The following is an 18,450-nucleotide window of genomic DNA, read 5'->3' on the forward strand; positions in this document are numbered from 1 at the left end:
CCCTCGTTCTGCTGCAGGTGGCAGGTCTCAGCAGTGGCCTGGGCTCTGTGGACCAAACAGACTGTGCGGATGCTCCAGATCCTGGGGCAGCCCCTACTCCAGTCTCTGCACTATGGCTGAGGTCCCTCCCTAAGGAAAGAAAGGGCTATGAAGATGTTTATGTTATCTAACAGAAAAGAAATCTCAAGTGTTTTATTGACTCACTAACCTTTTAAAGTTGTAAAACAAAACAAAGCAAACCAAGACAATTTAAAAGTTGAAGGAAGGAATTAAAGAAAAAATACTGGATGAGTGTTCGATTTCTAAACTTTTGTATGTTTAAAGTTGAGAAGACAGCTAGTCACAGCTGTGATTTCAGTCTGGACAGCCTGTGACCACTGCTATAGTCTTGCTTTGTCACTGGCATTCATTAGTCTTGTTGGGAAAGTGAACACTGTGCTCTGAAGCTAAGAGCAAAAGGGCCTGGCATAGGCAAAACTCACTGTCTTCTCGGTTAACCGGTATGGATGTGCATGCACCCTGCCCGCTCAGCTGGAAGGACAAATCATGACAGAGGGTGTTCCTCTGATGCAGCACTTCCTCTCTTGGCCTGTTCTTGGGGAAAAAGTTTTTATCAGCTTTGGGAAGTTTCCCCACTATGGGAAATCTTCTCCTGAAATGTATGCAAGGCTCTGCTGGCACTTGTGTCACAGTGTAGAGGACAGAAGCAAGAGCTGTCATCCTCAGTGCAATATAAGATTGTGGGGAGGGCTGGGTTAGGCAAGCAGTGCCCGTGAACTAAACCAAAACCCCAGGGGTGTGGTGGTTTGCTGCTCACAGGTCCCAGTGTGTGACAGGTTCTCTTTCCCTCCGTCAGACTGTGCTTCTGCAGATCCCTTTGCTCCAGGTGTCAGCTTCACTCACTCACATGCTTTCCCAGATGTGCTTAATTTTCACTACAACACAAGCCATGCTGTAGGAACACCCTGCACACACTCCATGCTGGCAGCAAGCTGGATGCTGCATTCCCTAAATCTGAAGGAGATAGGTCTTGAGAAAGGTCTAGTGCCAGAATACCCACCCAGGGAATATTTAGTCATCTCTTGGACCTAAGGTTAAATGAAATTCCCCTTCAGCCTGGACAGTGCAGTCTTTTATGATCTCCATCTCTAGCACATTAGTCTTACAACTCTTCTTGCAGAATCAGAGCAACAGGACCAAGAGCAGCAAGCAGGGCATTTACTCTAAACCACCTTCCACCAAAGTAGCATGCGTTATGAAAGCCATCTCTTCCCTTTGAAAGTTACTCCAAAACATCATGGATCATACCATCAGGAAGTACTCCCTGGTATTGTTTTGCCTTTATGTTTCCGGGTGCAATTATGCTCTGTGATTACAATTATTATTAGTGGGTTGACCGTGTAGATGTGCTTCCGTATTTACCTCATGCCGCGGGTTCCCATGCCCAGAAAATGCCGCAGTTCTTGTCCTTTAAATCAGAGGAGTCGAGGAGCAGAGCTGTGGACTGCATTAGCCCGCATGCAACAGGGAGGACTGGCAAAAGGCAAAGTTAGGCACTCTGCAGGGAGGGGACTTGTGTCCGGGTCTGCTCCAGGGACTTTCAGGGTTTTTACAGGGAACAGTTGCTGGGTTAAAAGCTGAGGAAGGAGAAGGGACCCTCCAGCGTCTCCAGCGGGGAGCGGGGACAGGGCCGCCCGGCAGCAGGCCTCCGGGCAGAGGCAGGCAGGGCGGCTCGGCGCGCGGGGGGCGGAGGGGAGGAGAGGAGACGCTGCCAGAGGAGCAGGAGGAGGAGGAGGAGGCAGCCCCAGCGTCGGCCGGGCGAAGGCGCGGGGCGCGCGCGGGCCGTGGCAGCCGGCGCCGGGCCCAGCCGGGCCCCTCCATGTCCTAGCCGGGCTCGCGGCTCCCGCCGGCGGTCGGGGTGATGGTGACCAGAGGAGACACGCGGGAGGGCTGAGCCCCGGGAGAGCCAGCGCAGGACGGCGAGGCGCCCGAGGCGGCGCCGGGAAGGACGAGGCCCGGCTCCGACTCCCCCAAATCCCGACGAGACGGGGCGAAGCGAGCGGGGCCCGGAGAGCCGCTCCGTCTTCGCCGCCCGCCGCCGCGACCCGGCGAGGCGGCCGTGGGGACAGCCTGGCGGGGGTGGCCCGGCGGAGGGAGAGGGCCGGCCGAGGGGCGCCCGGCCCGGCCCGGCCCGCTTCCCTGGGGGCGCGGAGAGGGCGGCAGGGGCCGGCTCCGCGGGGCGGGCGGGCGCCGAGGCGAACGCGCGCGCGGGAGCCCGAGCAAGGCGGAGGCCAAGCGCGTTTTCCCTTCCCAGGGAGCCTGCAGGGAAATTCGGTTTCACAGCTTCTCACTCGCTTTCTCTGCTCGTTCGGCCCGGGCGGCGTAGGCGGTCGTTGGGTCTGCAGAGGAACAGGGGTGTTTTTGTTTGGTACGTGCACTGGAATGGCAAAACGCAGATCGGTTATTAAATAGCGAAGTCTCACGGTTTATGCTGTCTTGTGATCTGTCTGTGTTATTTCACCCTCCATGTTAAAAAGGATTAGATACCAGGCTATGCTGTGAGATTTTTGGGGTCCCTAAGGGCTGTTCTCGGCCACTTCAGGTGTAGTCTTGTATCATCCCTTCCCTTAAAATGTCAGTTTCCATCTTAAAAGCAGCTGGTTTTCTCTCCTGTGCTCTGAACACGGTGCTGCTCCAGAGCGGCGCTACACAGCGAGAGCATCGTACGATAACTCAGGTTGGAAAGGACTTCAGGAGGTCATCTAACCCTGTGGCCTCTCAGAGCAGGAGTGACGAGCAAGGTCCCGCCGCTTTCCTAGTCCTTCGTCACAACCTTTCCTTGGGCAGGAGCCATTTCCTGCTCCCCTCGATCTTATACATGTTCTGGATGTCTTGCTGTTGCATTTACTAATGTGATCTCTGAACTGGAAACTGAACAAGTGTGCTTTCCCTGGATGTACAAGCTGGGACACGGAGAAGTGCAGCGTTCTTCCTACAAGAGGTGGCAGATTTTGCAAGAATCCAGTAAGTCACGATGGGAAAACACTAGCTGATCTGATCGAACTTTGGAAGCAGCCTCCGTTGTGTTTCGCCTGGGCTGTCTGACTTGCTGGCTGGATGCCTCCTGAACACGGCTTAGGATGCTCACAAAGTGACAAAGGACTTGCCAGAATTGTCATTGCAAACGTGAGTTGTCGTAAGAGAAGCCAGCATTGGGTGTGATGAGTGCACTGCTAAGGCCTCTCTGTTTAGACATTGTACCTCAATTTAGTTCAAAGCAAATGTTGTAGTATGATAGGCAAATGCTCAAGCTCTGTCCAAACGAGGTCCAGAAGTTTAGATGCTCAGCATTTAGGTGCTTGCAAAATATGTTGACTCCCGAGGCTCATGATATTATCTAAAGCTCCCTTTGAAAGTTAAGTGTTTAACATTAAGAAACTAGTCGTCCATTGATCTGCTGCCAGTGCTTTAACAAGGATATGCCACATGTATTTCCCTGTGTGAATTTTGCACAATGAATGGGGAGAAACTATGGAGTTTATTTTCTCATGTTCACACAAAGAAGGATTTTCCAACCAACCAGCATCAAGAAGAGAGAGAGCAGTACTGTGGAGAGTAAAGAAAGGAATAAAGTCTACGTGCATTAAAATTTGTAAATAAATAAAAACACTTGTTCCTAGAAAATCAAAGTCTATGGGTAATTCAGGAAGTGTTTATCCTAGAGAAAGGGAGAGGAAGCCTACAGCTCTTCTCTAGGGAATTTTTAAAATTATTGACACTTCATACAATCTGGTGCTCTTCTAAACAGTATTTATTAGCATGAGAAGTCACTTTGCAACAGGAAACTAATGCTGTTGAGAGCCACAGTTTTCAAGACAAAGCATTTCCTTAGACCAAAGAAGAAAAAGCTGCTTTAGGAAGAAAAGCCTCCCTGCCTCTGTCTAGAGCCAGCCTCAACTTGCCACCTTCTTGTTACAGGCTTAAATGGAGCAATATTCTCTAGTCTTCAGATTGTTTGTCTCTGGTTTCCAAAAGAGATGAGACATCTGCAGTCACGCTGTTCACTAGCTGTCCTGTCACCCTCCCACAGTAACCTCCGGGAGAGGGAGAGACATGTTTATGGAAGCTGCGTAAAGGACACTTTCCCCCACCCTGCAGGATGGGAAGGGTTGCAGCAGGAGCCCAGGTACTACTTGGCTGGCTGGCAGACATGCACCAATTTTTCAGGTAGGACTGAGTGGAAGAGCTAGGGCTACTGCATAGGAGAAGACACAACTCCATGGGAAACCATTGAAATTGTGGCACAGGCAGCACCTTGCTTTCTGTGGAAAAGGTGATGTAATAAAACAGTATAGCAATAGGAAACCAACCAAAGAATTGTGCTGAGGTTCATTTGATTGAGCAGAGACGTCGGAGATGAGGGCAAGCTTCTCTCATGTCTGCACACAGGTGTCTGCAACCGTTGCAGAAGGTTGATCAGCTTTTAGTGCTCAGTGACAGTGAGGACTCAGCATTTCCCCAGATGCTTCAATCTTATTTTTCCTCCACTCCTCCTATAAAAGGAGCAAGACAAACTCAGGCAGAGTAGTATATGACAGACAACACAGATGCGGCAGTGGGGAATAAGGAATTGATCCATCAGAAGAGGACCATTTGCCTGACTGAAGCTAGGAAACACTGGCGCCTTACAGCCTTTCTTTTCTTTTCTCAAGTCTTTCCTGTAAGGTGACAGTCTTCAGTAGGCACCAAAATGTAAATGGCTGCTAAGGAGAAGTCGATGTTTTGCAAGTATATTTGATCCAGAAGTGCTAGTTCTAATTACATCTCCTTTAAAGAAGGAGATGAGGAAACAGAACTCCAGAAAAGGGTAAACTCTGGATCTTTCTCTGATGCTATGTCTTGTTCCACAAAGCCCGTTCAGACTTTTCAGCAACAGCTTGGTGTGGCTCAGCTCCTGCATTCCTCCAGACACCTCTCAGTACCCAGAGGTTTGGGTAGTGGGAATTTCAGCCTTTGGCATAGAGTGGGATATGCCGTGGATTAATTTAGTCCCCACAGAAGGTTTAGGCAGATTGTAATTGGCTCCCAGGCCCTATGCTTTCTCTCTGCATGGTAACCAAAATAGTAACGAGCCCAGAAATGAATTAAAATTTGCTTACGCTCATGCAGCTCTGTTCCAAGGAGGAAATAATAAATTTGGCAGGAATCGGGGACCAGTCCATACAAGAAGAGCAGCCTGGATGCTGGGCCTCCCCTCCATGGAGAACATCATTGAATACATGAAGCCTGGGCCAACTATATCTATTGTTTCAATTCCCTTGGCTTTTACTTACAGAACTGCCTTGCAGAAGACACACCGGTTTCCATACGTTACACCATCCGTGCCACAGTGAGGATTGGACTCCCTCGTACAGTACACACTTCTGTTCATAAACTCTCTACAAATCTGCAAAAGGAATAAAAAACCCAAACTTTTAGGACTCCTGTACTCCTCCTTTTTGTTTCACATCCCTAGTGGGAAACAAGGTTACTAATATAATTCTCTTTCTGTCAAGAGGACTTAAAGCAACAGTGATGAAACTGCCTATTTTCTGAAAGAAAAAGGCCTGTCAGAAGTGAGCAGAACTGGTGTTTCATGGGAATTTCAGTCCTGTGTCTGAGGAGGGAAACTGTGGTAACCTGGGAGAAATCCTCATCTTCTAAAAACAAAAGTGGATTAGCCCAGGCATGTAGGAAAAGAGTCAGCATTGAGGCTCTTTCAGGCACTTGGCCCCAAGCTAGCTCACTCCTAAATGGCATTATGTGCATTGTGAAACAGTACACTCAGGTTCGTGATTGCTGAGCTTTCTACCTTCCTAGCAGGAGAAAAAAAAATAGTCTGTAGGGGATTAAAAGTGGTATCCATGAAATATACAGGTGTTTTGTCTCTGGACAAGTTCCCAGTAATGAACTTGGTCTGCGGGGAATAAAATACTCTCAATATCCCATTTGTTTCTTGAGAAGACTGGACAGTGGAGCAAAGTGGACAAAAGCAGTGTTACAAGGCTAAGCATATGAATATAATACTGTGCAAACACTCTGCTCCTAATCCTGGGAGGCATTTGCTAAACTAGCTGTCTATTTCCCTGGTCTTCTTGCTAGTGTGGACGTACGTTATGTCTTCTATACAATGGTGAACACCCAAAGAGGTTGGAACATCTTGGAAAGTCCCACCTGGTCCTGGTCCCACCAGACATTAAAAAGTGTTTACCATGCACCAACATCTGGGTTACAAAACCATTTGTCTAGAATCAGGAGAAAATGCAGATTCAGTAAGCAGAAACAGCTGCACTAACCTCTTCAATGTCTTGACCTGCTACATCTGGAATAAAAACACAGAGATTGTATGCATTTCAGCATTATTTTCTGAGAGAAGCTGTACTAAAGTCAGAAATCTTTTCCCAAAACACAGTAATACATATCCTAGGTTTCCCCTACTCTGTCATCCTGTGCAGCGGAGGAGGGGGCAGGAAATACATTATCCAAATTGCTTTTCAGTATTTTGCTTTTTGAAAAATGCTATTAAAATAACATATAATCAGTCACTCAGCTGCTAACTGCACCTCAGATACATAAACCAATCTCCTTGGAAAGCAGCCACTCCCATGGAAGTAAGCTGCCAAATCAGAATTGGATTTTAAAAACGATTTTAATTCTTTATATTCATTTTGGGGGCTTTGAGTCTCCTGCACCTCTAAATAGTGAAAACGTCTGGTATTATTGACAGGAGCATGCTGTGGCGCTGCAGAAGGAAGCCCTGTGGTCAGTTTTATAGCCATCATAAATGCAGCATGGCTCAGAGACTCTCCCAGAAGAGGGAGTCTGGGAGGCTCTTCATCTAGGGTGAGATACGGAGAGTTATCACGCTGTGATTCGGAGCAAAACAGACAGTGCCAGTTGGTAAGAGAGCGAAATACTCTCTGTAACCGCGGAGTCTGGATAGTCAGTTATAGCCCCTTTGTATTTCTTCACTGCAAAGAAGTGAAACTGCAAAGTCAGATGTGTAGGTTGAGTCATACCTGTGGGACCAGGTGACCCTGTGATGTCTTTAAGGGGGATCCTGACACCCAAGGGAGGACTGAACGCAGATCTCCAGGATGTGGGCCACCAGTGCTCTCTATATGCAGGACACTCAAGTGCCCAGCATCTCACATGGCAATGAGGCAGCAGCAGTTTGCATGTGAGTTTGCGTATCTAGCTGGGGAGGGTTACAGTAGCGTGCTGAATGCTGGAAACTGGTGTCGTACTTGCTCAGAGAAGTGGGGTCACTGCCGGTGTTTCACCAGGTGAATCTGAGCAGAGGGGAACCTGAGGCAGGAGGTGAGAAGACTTTGTGCTACACCCAGGCCCCCTCACTATGCAGGCTGGAAATCCCACCCAGCAAACAATCAGCTATACCATTATCCATCAACCCACCCTACCTCTTCTGCCAGTTCTAATGCATTTCCATGTTTTATCCCTGCCATATATTTATCATATCCTCTGGTCAGACTAGGTGGTATCAATTGTAAAGTCACTGTTATGGCTCTTGGCATATTATTTACAAAATAGCTCATTATATATAAATATTACATGCAGCTACACAAGACTTTGTGATGATGTATCTTGACATTTATTTATTTTACATGAGATCACAGAGCATTCTCCCTAGCTTTGGAAGGAAGCTTCAGCACTCTGATGGAACCCAGCCCCAATTAAGACTCAATTAGACATAGATGAATATTTCACAATGAATAATGTGTACAAAGTAATTCACCTCTTCTCTCCATGCCCAGCTTGCAATTTTCTCAAGTGAATTCTTTATTCAAATTATTCACACAAAAGCAAGTATAAATAATTCTTGGTCTGCATATTGTTCAATAACTGTTGCCACAAACCTTCTGGAGCTGGGTCAGCTGGACATACGCAATTGATACTGATGTGACCTATATGTTCAAAAATCATCAATCAGCTTACCCAAATTGTCAAAGAGATGTGAAAATCTCAAGATAAATAAATGCTGAATCCTTTGAATTTGCCCTTGAGGACATTTGAATTTAATTGTCAAGCTTTTCTCTGCAACATAAATGAAAGCTGAAACTTTCATCTAATTACATGTTTCCACATCTCTAAAAAAACCACCAAATACCAAGATGCTTACAATCAAAACAAGAACGGATGCCACTTAGGTGCAAGTTTCGTCTTTAACTGATTCAGCAAATCTCTCCAGCTAGCATTCATACCAAAATTAATAATTACATTCTGCTTTGATATATTTTTTTGAAATAGCCACTTAGAATTTGATCCTTTTGTCACCCAGAGACACCTTCTCTGTGTTAGTCACGGTGAAAGAGCACAAGGGTTGGAAATATGTCGTCCAGGTGAGCAAATAAAGCAGATATTTTCCACTTGCTCAGCTTTATCTTCAAACCTATCATCCATAGATCAAGGCTGCCTGAAGTCTACTATTGTCAGGACAACTTCCTTCTAGGCTACAGAAAAGACAAGACTTACCAGTGAAGAAAGACAGTAACAGCAAGCTGAGAAGCACTAAGACACCTGTTGCCTTCATATTGCAGTTAGCTTTTTAGTCCGAGTCAAGTGGTCTATTCTGGAGGTGGTGTCTCAGCAACAGAGCCCACAATGCGCTCACAGACCCGCCTCTCCGTGTATTTATGTGCCCATCAGTAGCTGTCCTCATTCCTTGCCTTAATTGTGAGAACTTCTCCACTTCATTTCTGAAGTCATTATTGGTCCTGTCCATGTTTATGGTGCTTTAGGAATGCTGTCCTATCCACATCAAACCTAGAAAGAAGGGCTAATTATATGAGTGATAGACTCAGGTGTGTAATACTTTTTTTCTAAATAGTCACAAGATTCTCACACGGGTGAATTTTCAAAGCAGTGATTCATTAGGGAAGCTGGTAATTTTCATTCTCTGGGCCTTTGCTGAATACCAGCTCTGAGGCTTTGAGTGCAGCGTGATGACACTCACTAGACATTATGAAATAAATCGCAGCGTGAGAATGTGTTGTCTGTGAAACCAATTATACGTTGTTCCCTGTCTATTTTTGAAGATGGTTCTAAATTTGTTGGGTTTGGGTGGAGAAACACACTGGTGTGACATATTCTCGTGGCTGTGTGTGGAGTCCTGGATAGGACTGCTGACTCTCCTCCTTGAACTATTTAAACTATAGCTGTCAATGTTTTCCAGTTCTTCATATTCACAAACATATGTTAGGGCTCCACTCCCACAGTAAGTGGCAACTAGGGGAATCTGATGGAGAATCATGAGACCTGAGCTCTATTTCCAGCTGATACTTTGCAAAGGTTTGTGTTCAGCTGCATTGTTTGCAAAATATCTGCTCAGATAAGAAGAATCATGTAAAATTTTTAGTACGCTTTCCTAACGAAACAAAACATTTATGAGCACTCTGCATATATGTCTGTTTATCAGTTCTCCCAGTAAATTTTGCATCTGCAACTAATTACTACCAAATTTGACAATGGAGTGAAAGAAAAGATGAAGTTTTGTATATTTGGTAACAATAGACAACTGGACAGAGAAAAGACTCTACTGATACCCTCAGTCAGCAAGGAAAAGAATTTCTGCAGAAGAGCAATGTTTTGCATGCCATACATCTGGGAAAGCATTAGAGTTTCCAGCTTACTGGACATAAAATCCACATAGCAGAGAAGCCGTGACAGACGGGTGAATTCTCTGATGTCTAATAAGGGTGAGCTCACTATGCAGCCTTTGGTATAATTTAGTTATCAAGTCAGTCAGCTGCAGATCCATTCAAAATCATGCTTAGTTCTGCCGCTCACAGAATGACTTGTTTGCCTTTTCTGGTTTCACACGTCACTGCTTATGACCACAGCATTAATACTTCAGTTCTCTGTCTACCCAAATGTGTTATTTGCTGCAGCATGTCTTTCTGGATAAAGCTTTAGAAAATGTGCCATGGGGACCAATTCCTTGCAGCCTGAGGAGAAGAAGAGACTAAATTGCCAAACAGGTGATTACCTCTATTACCCCTTTTCCCACTTCTTTATAACATCTGAAACAGGCCACTTACTAGTGTAGGTGAGGAAATTCTTCTGCATCTCTGACTTGCCTGGAAATCTGGGATGAAAGAAAGGTATCTGGAACTTGATTTCCAGTCTAATGGGTGTAGTTGGGCAGAGCCTAGCTGGTATACAGGCAAATATTAACGCTGTGATGGGCAGATCGCTAGTCTTAGATGATACAGACCTTTTCTTTAAAGCATTTGAGTCTGGAGGCTTCCAAGGCATCTAGGCTACAACCATGTACCCCGTGCTTGCTGTTTTCCCTCCCTTTCCCTGTATATGAACAGCTTATTTGAGCTTTTCCAAAATCTTTTGAGTTCCTAAGTAAAATATCATGTTTCTTCAGGCAGAAACTGCCATCACAATTCTCCTAAGGTATGGAGACTTACCTTAGGATCTTGCTGTTGAAAGAAATTGCCTGCTATGGCCATCTCTCAGCTAGTTTCTGACAACTCGGTTATCCTCTTGGCCAGTGAGAAATTACAATAAAGCTACGTCCTTCACCGAGAGGCCTCTGTTCACTTCCACTAGCTACTTAGTCTGCTCATTATTTTTTTTCCCTACTGGCAGGTTAACAGTGAACACTTACAGCTCTCCAGTTTGGCTTTCCTTTCCACCAGGCATAAAGCCATCAAGTGATTCATATTGCCAGGACTAACCCCTCCAAAAAAAATGAAAATAAGAAGTTTCATCTCTTTTGCTAGAAGGGAGTACTGCTATGGGGAGTACAGAAAGGGCAGTTTCTGGTAGGAGGACGAGTGAAATTGCTAGGCTAAGGAATGGCCTACTTCAGGAAACAAGACCTAAAGATAAAGCTTGGAAGTCACAGATTTTACCCCCACTATCAGCCTTAACAACTGACTGCCTTGCTACATAACAAGAGAATGGGAGGTGGAGAAAAGAAGAGGAAGGGAGTATGTGTGCTGTGTCACCTGGGACTTTTCACCTCTATTGTTTGCATACTCAGTACCTGACTCATGCAAAAAGACAGCGCATTGTCATCAACATTCGTGTGTATCATTGCGCATCCACACTCTTTACGCTCCCACAAAGATATTATCTCCATATATTAGCTGCTAGCGCATCTTCTAGCCTTTATTTGCTAGGGCTGGAAAACCCAAGACTTTTTCCTTAGATTCCCTGTCCTACCTGTGCCTCAAACACTCCAAATCAAACTTTTCAGATCTTTTCTCCAAAAAACTGAAAGTCTGAGCCTGGACTAATTTCTCATCTGGTATTCATTAGGGCTCATTACATCAATGCCCAGCTTGCTCCAATTTTCTGCTGATCAACACAGCCTCCAGGAAACACACCCTTCAAGCAAGCAGAAGTTCCTAATTTTCTTCCTTATGAGGCAGTTTCTTCTCCTTGCCATAAGCCTCCTTTTTATAACACACTGCAAGACCTGTCTCTTGTCCAAGTGCGACCAAGTAGAGCTCACCGTGGCCATTTCCAGGGTCATTTGCCCTATACTACCAGGGCTCCTAAAAGTGTCAGTTCCTCCAAAACTCAGTGCTGCTACAACTACAAAGCCAAGACTTGTGCATTTAGGATGAGATGTGTGCCAGCACACATTTACACACTACTAGAAACACAAAGAAAGTGGCAGTATTTTGAACAAGTTTGTTTTCTCTTTTGATAGATGGTAGTTTGGTATGGAGTGACATACTCCTGTCAGGGCTCAGACTGTTGTGTGATGGGCGTTACACTTTGTTCTTTACTGTGGTTTATTTCACAACTTCTGCCTGACAGATGAGCTCCTAAAACTCTAGAGAACATTACCCCCACCCTGGAAAAAAAAATCCTGTTCATGGCAAAGGGAGCAGCTGAATTTAATTTATTGATTAGACAGAGCAGAGACCAACACACAGCAGTCTTCCACAGCAAGGAAGAGCATGTTTGATTGCAGACTTTGCAAGGGAAAAATGAGTATGAAGACTACTACTCCAGTGCTCAGCATTCCCCAAGATGTTTGAGGAAAAGAGGCTTGTTACTCTGTCTGAAGAGAAAGAGGGAGACCAAAATTATAAACATGGAATTCAGCTTGATAGTCCCAGTGGTGCAGTTGCTATTTACTGAAATAAGTTGATACCCCCATGCTGTCCAAGTTATAGAGTACTCCACTTAATATTTGACCTCTTTCCTGATTCCCCAGGTTGTATATTCTTTTATGTTAAAGAGATCTGGACAAACCCAGTAATTCTGGGCACCTCCTCCTAAAGATAGAGCTTAAATTACTCTTTCAGGGAGGGAGGTGGCAAGACTGCAAATGGGAATCTGGCTTCAGTTGCAAGGGAAGCAGAAGAGAAATGAAAATCACTTGCACTAAAGATCTATAGTGCCGAGGGAATCACAGAAGAGTGTGTCAGGACTGGAACATGCAGCAGGGATGGATTTACCTAGGGGCCTCAAAGGGAGCTTTGGGATTTCCATTACTGTCTGCTGTTCTTGCATGTGCATTTCTGCTCTTCTAATGCAGCAGTAGTTTTATGACCAAGTGATGAACTCCATACTTACTGAGCGGAATAACAGAACTGGCATTTGTTTCCATATGTTTTGCCATCAGAGCCACAAACAGGCTCATACTCAAAGGCACACATGCCTTTGGCATGGAGGTAGTCACTGCAATCAACCTACAGGTAGTGGAGAAATAATACATTTTAAACCTTTTGTGCCCAGCATTTCCCTACATGAGTGCTTTATATTTATTTAATATTTGTGATATAGCAAAGACTAAAACCACTTTTTAAGGGTAGGGTTCTATTCTAGCAACTCTGTAAACTCAGAAGCTAGAACATGCTTGCTTGGAGCAGCCTGAAGTCAGATTCCAAGTAGTGTAAAAGATGGGACCAAAAAAAAAAAAAAAAAAAAAAAAAAACAAAACTCAGAAATACTAAAATAGTGAAATGGCCATTTCAATGTTTCCAGACTGGCCCTCTCACTGGCTACTCTACTCTAGTTGTGCAGTCTAGAAAAGACAGGTTTACAGAAAGTGGATTACTGCAAGCCACGCAGTAGAAAGTACTCCACACCCAAGGAATTGTAGCTACCATTCATGAGTATTTCTGGTAATAAATGATCTCCCTGCTCTTCTGCAGGAAGGATGAGACAGCATCTCCTGCTAAGCCACTTTTCCAAGTGAAGGAGGGTGTCAGCAGCAGCCAAATGCCGTTTTTCCAGGTCAGGAGTCTTGCACATGGGGACTGCCCCAGGTTTGGTTCCATATCCTTTAACCCTGACATACTTCTACTATTTTCCTCGTATCCTGTTTTCAGGCCATATTCCATGAGTTTAGTGCTAGGACAATGCAAGAGTTCCTATTATTCAGTTATGATTCATTTAATTTATGCTGTGTAATGTATTACAACAATAGATAGTAGTGCAGATTTCTGAGCTTTACCTGCGAACACTCTCCAAGTCTGTATAGGTCTATGTCAGCTCCATTCCTTTGGAAAGAGAGTTGAGAATGAATGAGCATAGGGCAGCCATGTCAGGATTTAAGCTACCTCATTAAACTCTAAATACCAAACCAAGCATCTGCTGATCCAAAAATCCCTTCAGTGACCCAGCCTATTCACTTACGCCACTGCAGTGCAAAATTCACACTGGTTGCCATAGGTAATCCCATTGGTTGCACAGACTGGGTTGTACTCCAGGGTGCAGACACCATTCTCACCATTAGCTGCTCTCAGGTGGCCAGCACAGTTGATCTGAAGCAGTCACAGAACAACAGTTTTAATCTCTGTCCTCCATTACATCAGTCCTGTGTAATGGAGCATGGTGCAAGAGACATTCTCCCTTCTCCTCAAGGTAGCAGTAAACATACTGAGTACTATGGAGACATGAGTTTCCAGCACCGGTGCATTACAACTGAAGCAGCAGGATTAGGAGAAATTCTGCTTCTGAGGGCAGCCCAGTCCTGGAATATCTGTATATTTTCCTGTCCTGAAATTGGTCAGTCAGTGTCAGCTAGGGGTTTTTCACCATGAACTCCTCTGTGCAGGGTCTTGGCCTAAATGCCAGTTACATGGCAGTGATGGGACAGGAACTTTCATTGTGAAATGTCTACACAACTTCTGAAAATGGAGTTTACATTTGCCTAAGTATTTCTGCAAACATTACTTACTATGAGAATACTGAGATGAAAATTGTAGTATTATGTTAAATTGCACAGCCCAGAGTGCTTCTTTACATAATCTCGCTATTCTAAAAGCAGATACTTCTCCACTCCATGGTAGCACTACATATTGATAAACAAGCGTTATGATAAGCGTTCTGATAGAGTATTTTTTCCATAACAAAATGATGGTTTAGTCAAAACCCAATTTCCTCTGGGAACTTTTACATTTCAACAATTTTTTTCCTAAGCCGAAAGGGAAGTGTTTTGATAAAGCTGAAACATAATTGAAATCAAAAGTCAAAAAGATCAATTCTTGCAAATCTTAAAGTCTTCATTTTGATTCCTTTTTGGACAATTTGAAACTGTATTTTTCATGAAGAAGAAGAGCTCTTCTTGTCTAGCTTGCTGCCATCATTTTACATCACTGCTAAGTGCGGCACAAGAAGGAGTGGAACAGATTTCAGACCATACCTTTACACATCTTCCATCATGCTTTTTGTCAACCTTTTTGCACTGCCTGGAGGGATAAAGAGACGGAAAGGAAGCATAAATCTGTTGATAGCATACAGTCATCTCACTCATTGAGTCTCTACACTTGCAAAGCCCCAGTAATTAATCAAACTTAGGAGTTTTATCACTGAAAAGATCCCTAGGGAAGACAGAAACTTCTGAAAAGTCTTCTAGATCACGCTGTGATTAGTCACAGTATAAAAGGCTTTTGTTGTCTGCTACTTGAACTGTTATTTTAGGTAATTGAGAGGTCTCATACTCACCAGATTTCTCTACAGAGTAAGCACTCATTGGGATAAGTCACACCATCAGTCCCACAGACAGGTTCAATGGTCCTGGGACAGGCAAGACCTTCACCTGGAGACAGTAAGTATGTGCTGCAGGAGGCCTATTAAAAAGGACAGAAAGTATAATTTGTCTGGTAGGGAAAAAGGTGTGTAGCGTTAATCAAGTTTTTCTCATATAGGGATACTACTGTTGATCATTTTTTCCTCTAATGTTCCTGCATGGTGAAGAAAGGGAGCAAAATATTACAGAATGCATAGGCTCATTTTGACTGTTAAGGTATACAGTACTGTAGACATTCATTACCAATAAAAAATAGTTATTCCTTAGGGAATCAGACAGGGAAATAGGTATTTATTTAAAAAATGTATAGGTCCTCTGCTGTCTCTCTGTGCTGTGCAGAATCCCACTCTACATTATTAATTGCCATCTTTTATCATCAGCATGGTCAAATATCTTTCACTGACAGGTATTTTCTTATTTTTGGAAAAGGAGGTAGTATAATTCTTAGGGGAACTTTTCTTCCTTCCTTTTTCTCTCACTTTTTGTCTTTCTTCCTGTCGCTCTCTCAAGACTTCTCTGGGACACAGTGTGATTATGAATTTTTTTATCTGGACTTAGAAATCAAGAATAAATTATAAAGAAGATCTACTGCTTACCTGTTGACCACCAGTAACAACATCTACAATAAAAAAAAACCAGAGATTATAAAATACAAAAAATTTACAATGTCCTTGGTTAAAATTCCTTTGGAGTCATCAATTTCCTATCAGTCACTGAATTCACTTTCTAACTTCTGAAAAGTGATTGTTTTCCCAAAAGTTTCTTCTAGTCTGAGTAAACCAAAAGTAGTATCCTAAGATAAAATATTTCAATTGTTTGTGGAAGCACAAATCTTGACTCATTAAAAGTAAGATATGAACTTTTCTCCTCTTTCAGCACTATTATCCCCATTAAATCTTGTAAGTGTAAATCAGACAGGTGTGTCAGTAGACCTACAGTATTTGCACAGGGATGAATTACATCAAAAGAGAAATCATCGCCATCTCTTCTCCAGAAAGCTGACCTCTTTTTTTTAGGTTGCGTATATAATCCCATCTTTCGATAGGCAAATGTTCAAGAGGTCTAGAGAAATTAGCACAGGCTACAACAGAAACAACTTACCAGAAAGACAGCTGAGAAACACTAGCCCAAGAAGGGCAACAATTCTTGTTATCTCCATAGTGGAGACAGCTGGACAGTCTGTTACTTGCAAACCTGTTGCTGCTGCATTCAGCAGAGATGTTTCTCAGCCTTCAGCCTGGCAGGGCTGTGTGTTGACTGTCTATATATATCTCCTTGATCTTGCTTGTAAAGTCATTTCATAGAGTAATTATTTGTTCTGTAAACCTACAGAATTGTATTGATTATTGAGCTGAGCCCTAAAGAATGCTTCTTTGTCAGAGAAATGCCCAGACGAATTGAATAAAAATGTGAGCTACGCCCATCTTGTTAACTAAGGCACTCTGCTGTACTATGAGCAGTTTGTACTGTTCGTGCAGGAAGAACATTGTACCAAGAATAGATTTGGTGAAATTCCATATGGAAGCTGGTAAATCAAAAGCACCAATTTGGTGAAAGCATTCAAACTTGTGTAGAACATACTATATACACTAGACAGTGTTTGGGCACCAAGAGATTTGCAAGGTACAGCAGAGTGATTGGACAGCAGCATGGGATACCCTAAGCTTTTGTAGACATAGAACATAGGGTTATGTAGATTTTAGTCCGTGTATTTTAAAGGTGCCGAGGGCACCATGAATCTCTCCGCACTCTCTTTGTTTTTCTGGTACTCTGAATTTCTCATCAATGGGAAGGAATCAGCCATCACGACAGGAAAGCATTACCTAAAGCTTCAGAAGTTTAAAGGACCTTTCCATGTAGGAAGAGGAGTTATCTAGCTGCTGGCAGTGGGGATGGATCTGATTAAGAAAGGAAAAGAATAACTAGCCTTAAATTTGGATTGAGATAAACTTCCCTTGTGTAGGTGAAATAGGATTCTTAATACCTAAGACATTGATGAAAAATTTGCAACAGCTGCAGGCAGAAGGCAAGTCCTTAGGTTCCCACCTGTTCCCCCTCTATTACTTGTCATTAGAGTGTCAGTTAAAAGCCATTTTTTAGAGAAGACAAGTGAAGAATAATGTGTTAGCCTCTATTAAATGGTTCAATTCTGTGCCAAGTATATGGAAAAACAAATAAGGGATATTGCACAAAATGAAATGTCTTTGTACTAAGGTAGTCAAGGAAGAAAGTGAGGGACAGAACAACATGTTTGTGTTTTGGAAGCAGCATGAGCTGTATGTGTGGTTTAGAGGCAGCCTGATTTTTAAATAGAAAATCAGAAGTGTTTTTTTTTTTTATTATCTTGGGAGATGTTCAAGTCTTGGCATGGGCAGATAAACCATAAAATTATAGCTGAAAGTGTAACTGTAGTCACAAAATAGAGCTTGCAAGATGGCCTGTTCATGTCAATGAAAGCTTTTTTATCTGAAAAATAAATGAGTAATGAATGTTCTTTGGATCTTGTTCGCAAATATCAGGAGTTAAAGGGTTCCTTCCAAAGCTGTTTTTGTTGTATTCTTAGCATCTTGAGTGACATGACTGTCAGATTCCTTAACTGATCATAAGCATATTTGGAAGGGAAGAAATAATCACAGAAGCATTAATATTGATTGTTCTCCAGAGGCAAGAATGCTTAAGCCTGACAACAAGGTTTCCTCAGAACTTGTACCAGCCATCAGTGGAGTTGGTGCTTGCTGGCACTGAGGAGGTGAGGGAGGCTCCCAGAATGTAGTGTGTTGCCTTTTCAGCCCTATGATCCAATTTCTGCATATCCACTGCTGGATTAGGGGTCCCCATTTATCAGAAATTGTGCTACCTCTCTGTTTTCCTCTCCTCCCAGACTGAAATCATGTTGGTCTCTCAGATTCTTCTGTGAATAAGAAGATATCTGGTAGGGAATGACATCATTCTCATTTTTGGCCAACATCAGACCTTCAGTTAATTAGCTCTGCTTGCTGAAATCCCCCTCTCATCCACTTGCTGTCTCTGAGGGTCTGGGTAGCCTGCCAGAACTACTCCAAAAGCAGCACCTTCCTCTCTTCTGCTGGCAATTAGTGCCATTTCGTAGGGCGGGAGGGAGAACAAGAGAAACAAGGAAAGGGTCTTGCTACAGAGAGGTCTTGCCATGGGGAAAGGATGGAAGATAAATGCAAGCAGTCTGGGCAAAGCTGTTAGGCTAGGTGTGATGTGCAGTGGCACCAGGAGCCGGAGTAAACAAGGGAGCAAGACATGAGTAATTATTACTGGGCAAGAGAGAACACAGGCCTTGGGAAAGGTCAGAATTAACTAACACATTTGGAAGGATGAGTTTTGGGAAGTTGTATTCACGTTGGGAATGGGAA

At 43.7% G+C, this 18,450-nt stretch overlaps 2 protein-coding genes across 2 annotated transcripts; both read right to left on the reverse strand.

Annotated features, from left to right (window-relative positions):
* Window positions 1–4,507: 4,507 nt before the first annotated feature.
* On the reverse strand, window positions 4,508–8,590 carry LOC134146941 (serine protease inhibitor Kazal-type 6-like). Its single transcript, XM_062587595.1, has 4 exons — window positions 8,533–8,590; window positions 6,336–6,361; window positions 5,334–5,446; window positions 4,508–4,553 (listed from the first exon to the last, which is right to left on the reverse strand). The coding sequence occupies exons 1-4, from the start codon at window positions 8,588–8,590 to the stop codon at window positions 4,508–4,510; spliced, it is 243 nt and encodes an 80-aa protein (XP_062443579.1).
* Window positions 8,591–12,042: 3,452 nt separating this feature from the next.
* Window positions 12,043–16,871, reverse strand: LOC134147009 (ovomucoid-like). Its single transcript, XM_062587709.1, has 8 exons — window positions 16,817–16,871; window positions 15,664–15,686; window positions 14,983–15,107; window positions 14,681–14,726; window positions 13,672–13,799; window positions 13,490–13,535; window positions 12,607–12,722; window positions 12,043–12,088 (listed from the first exon to the last, which is right to left on the reverse strand). Exons 1-8 carry the CDS (start codon window positions 16,869–16,871, stop codon window positions 12,043–12,045), a joined length of 585 nt encoding a protein of 194 aa, XP_062443693.1.
* Between the last annotated feature and the right edge of the window lie 1,579 nt (window positions 16,872–18,450).

This window comes from Rhea pennata, chromosome 14, assembly GCF_028389875.1.
Source record: "Rhea pennata isolate bPtePen1 chromosome 14, bPtePen1.pri, whole genome shotgun sequence".
NCBI classification, from domain to species: domain Eukaryota; kingdom Metazoa; phylum Chordata; class Aves; order Rheiformes; family Rheidae; genus Rhea; species Rhea pennata.

Excerpts from the sequence above, each read along its gene's own strand:
- LOC134147009 (XM_062587709.1), bottom strand. The coding sequence starts at position 16,871 with ATGGCTGATTCCTTCCCATTGATGAGAAATTCAGAGTACCAGAAAAAC. Across the intron at positions 13,536-13,671 it reads GAATTTTGCACTGCAGTGGC|GAATGGAGCTGACATAGACC; the intron begins GTAAGTGAATAG and ends CTCTTTCCAAAG. Across the intron at positions 12,089-12,606 it reads CAGTTCTGTTATTCCGCTCA|ACAGAGTAACAAGCCTCTTT; the intron begins GTAAGTATGGAG and ends CTTTCTCTTCAG.
- LOC134146941 (XM_062587595.1), bottom strand. The coding sequence starts at position 8,590 with ATGAAGGCAACAGGTGTCTTAGTGCTTCTCAGCTTGCTGTTACTGTCT. Across the intron at positions 6,362-8,532 it reads GTTACTGTCTTTCTTCACTG|ATGTAGCAGGTCAAGACATT; the intron begins GTAAGTCTTGTC and ends TTTTTATTCCAG. Across the intron at positions 4,554-5,333 it reads GTCTTCTGCAAGGCAGTTCT|GAGGAGTGGAGGAAAAATAA; the intron begins GTAAGTAAAAGC and ends CTCCTTTTATAG.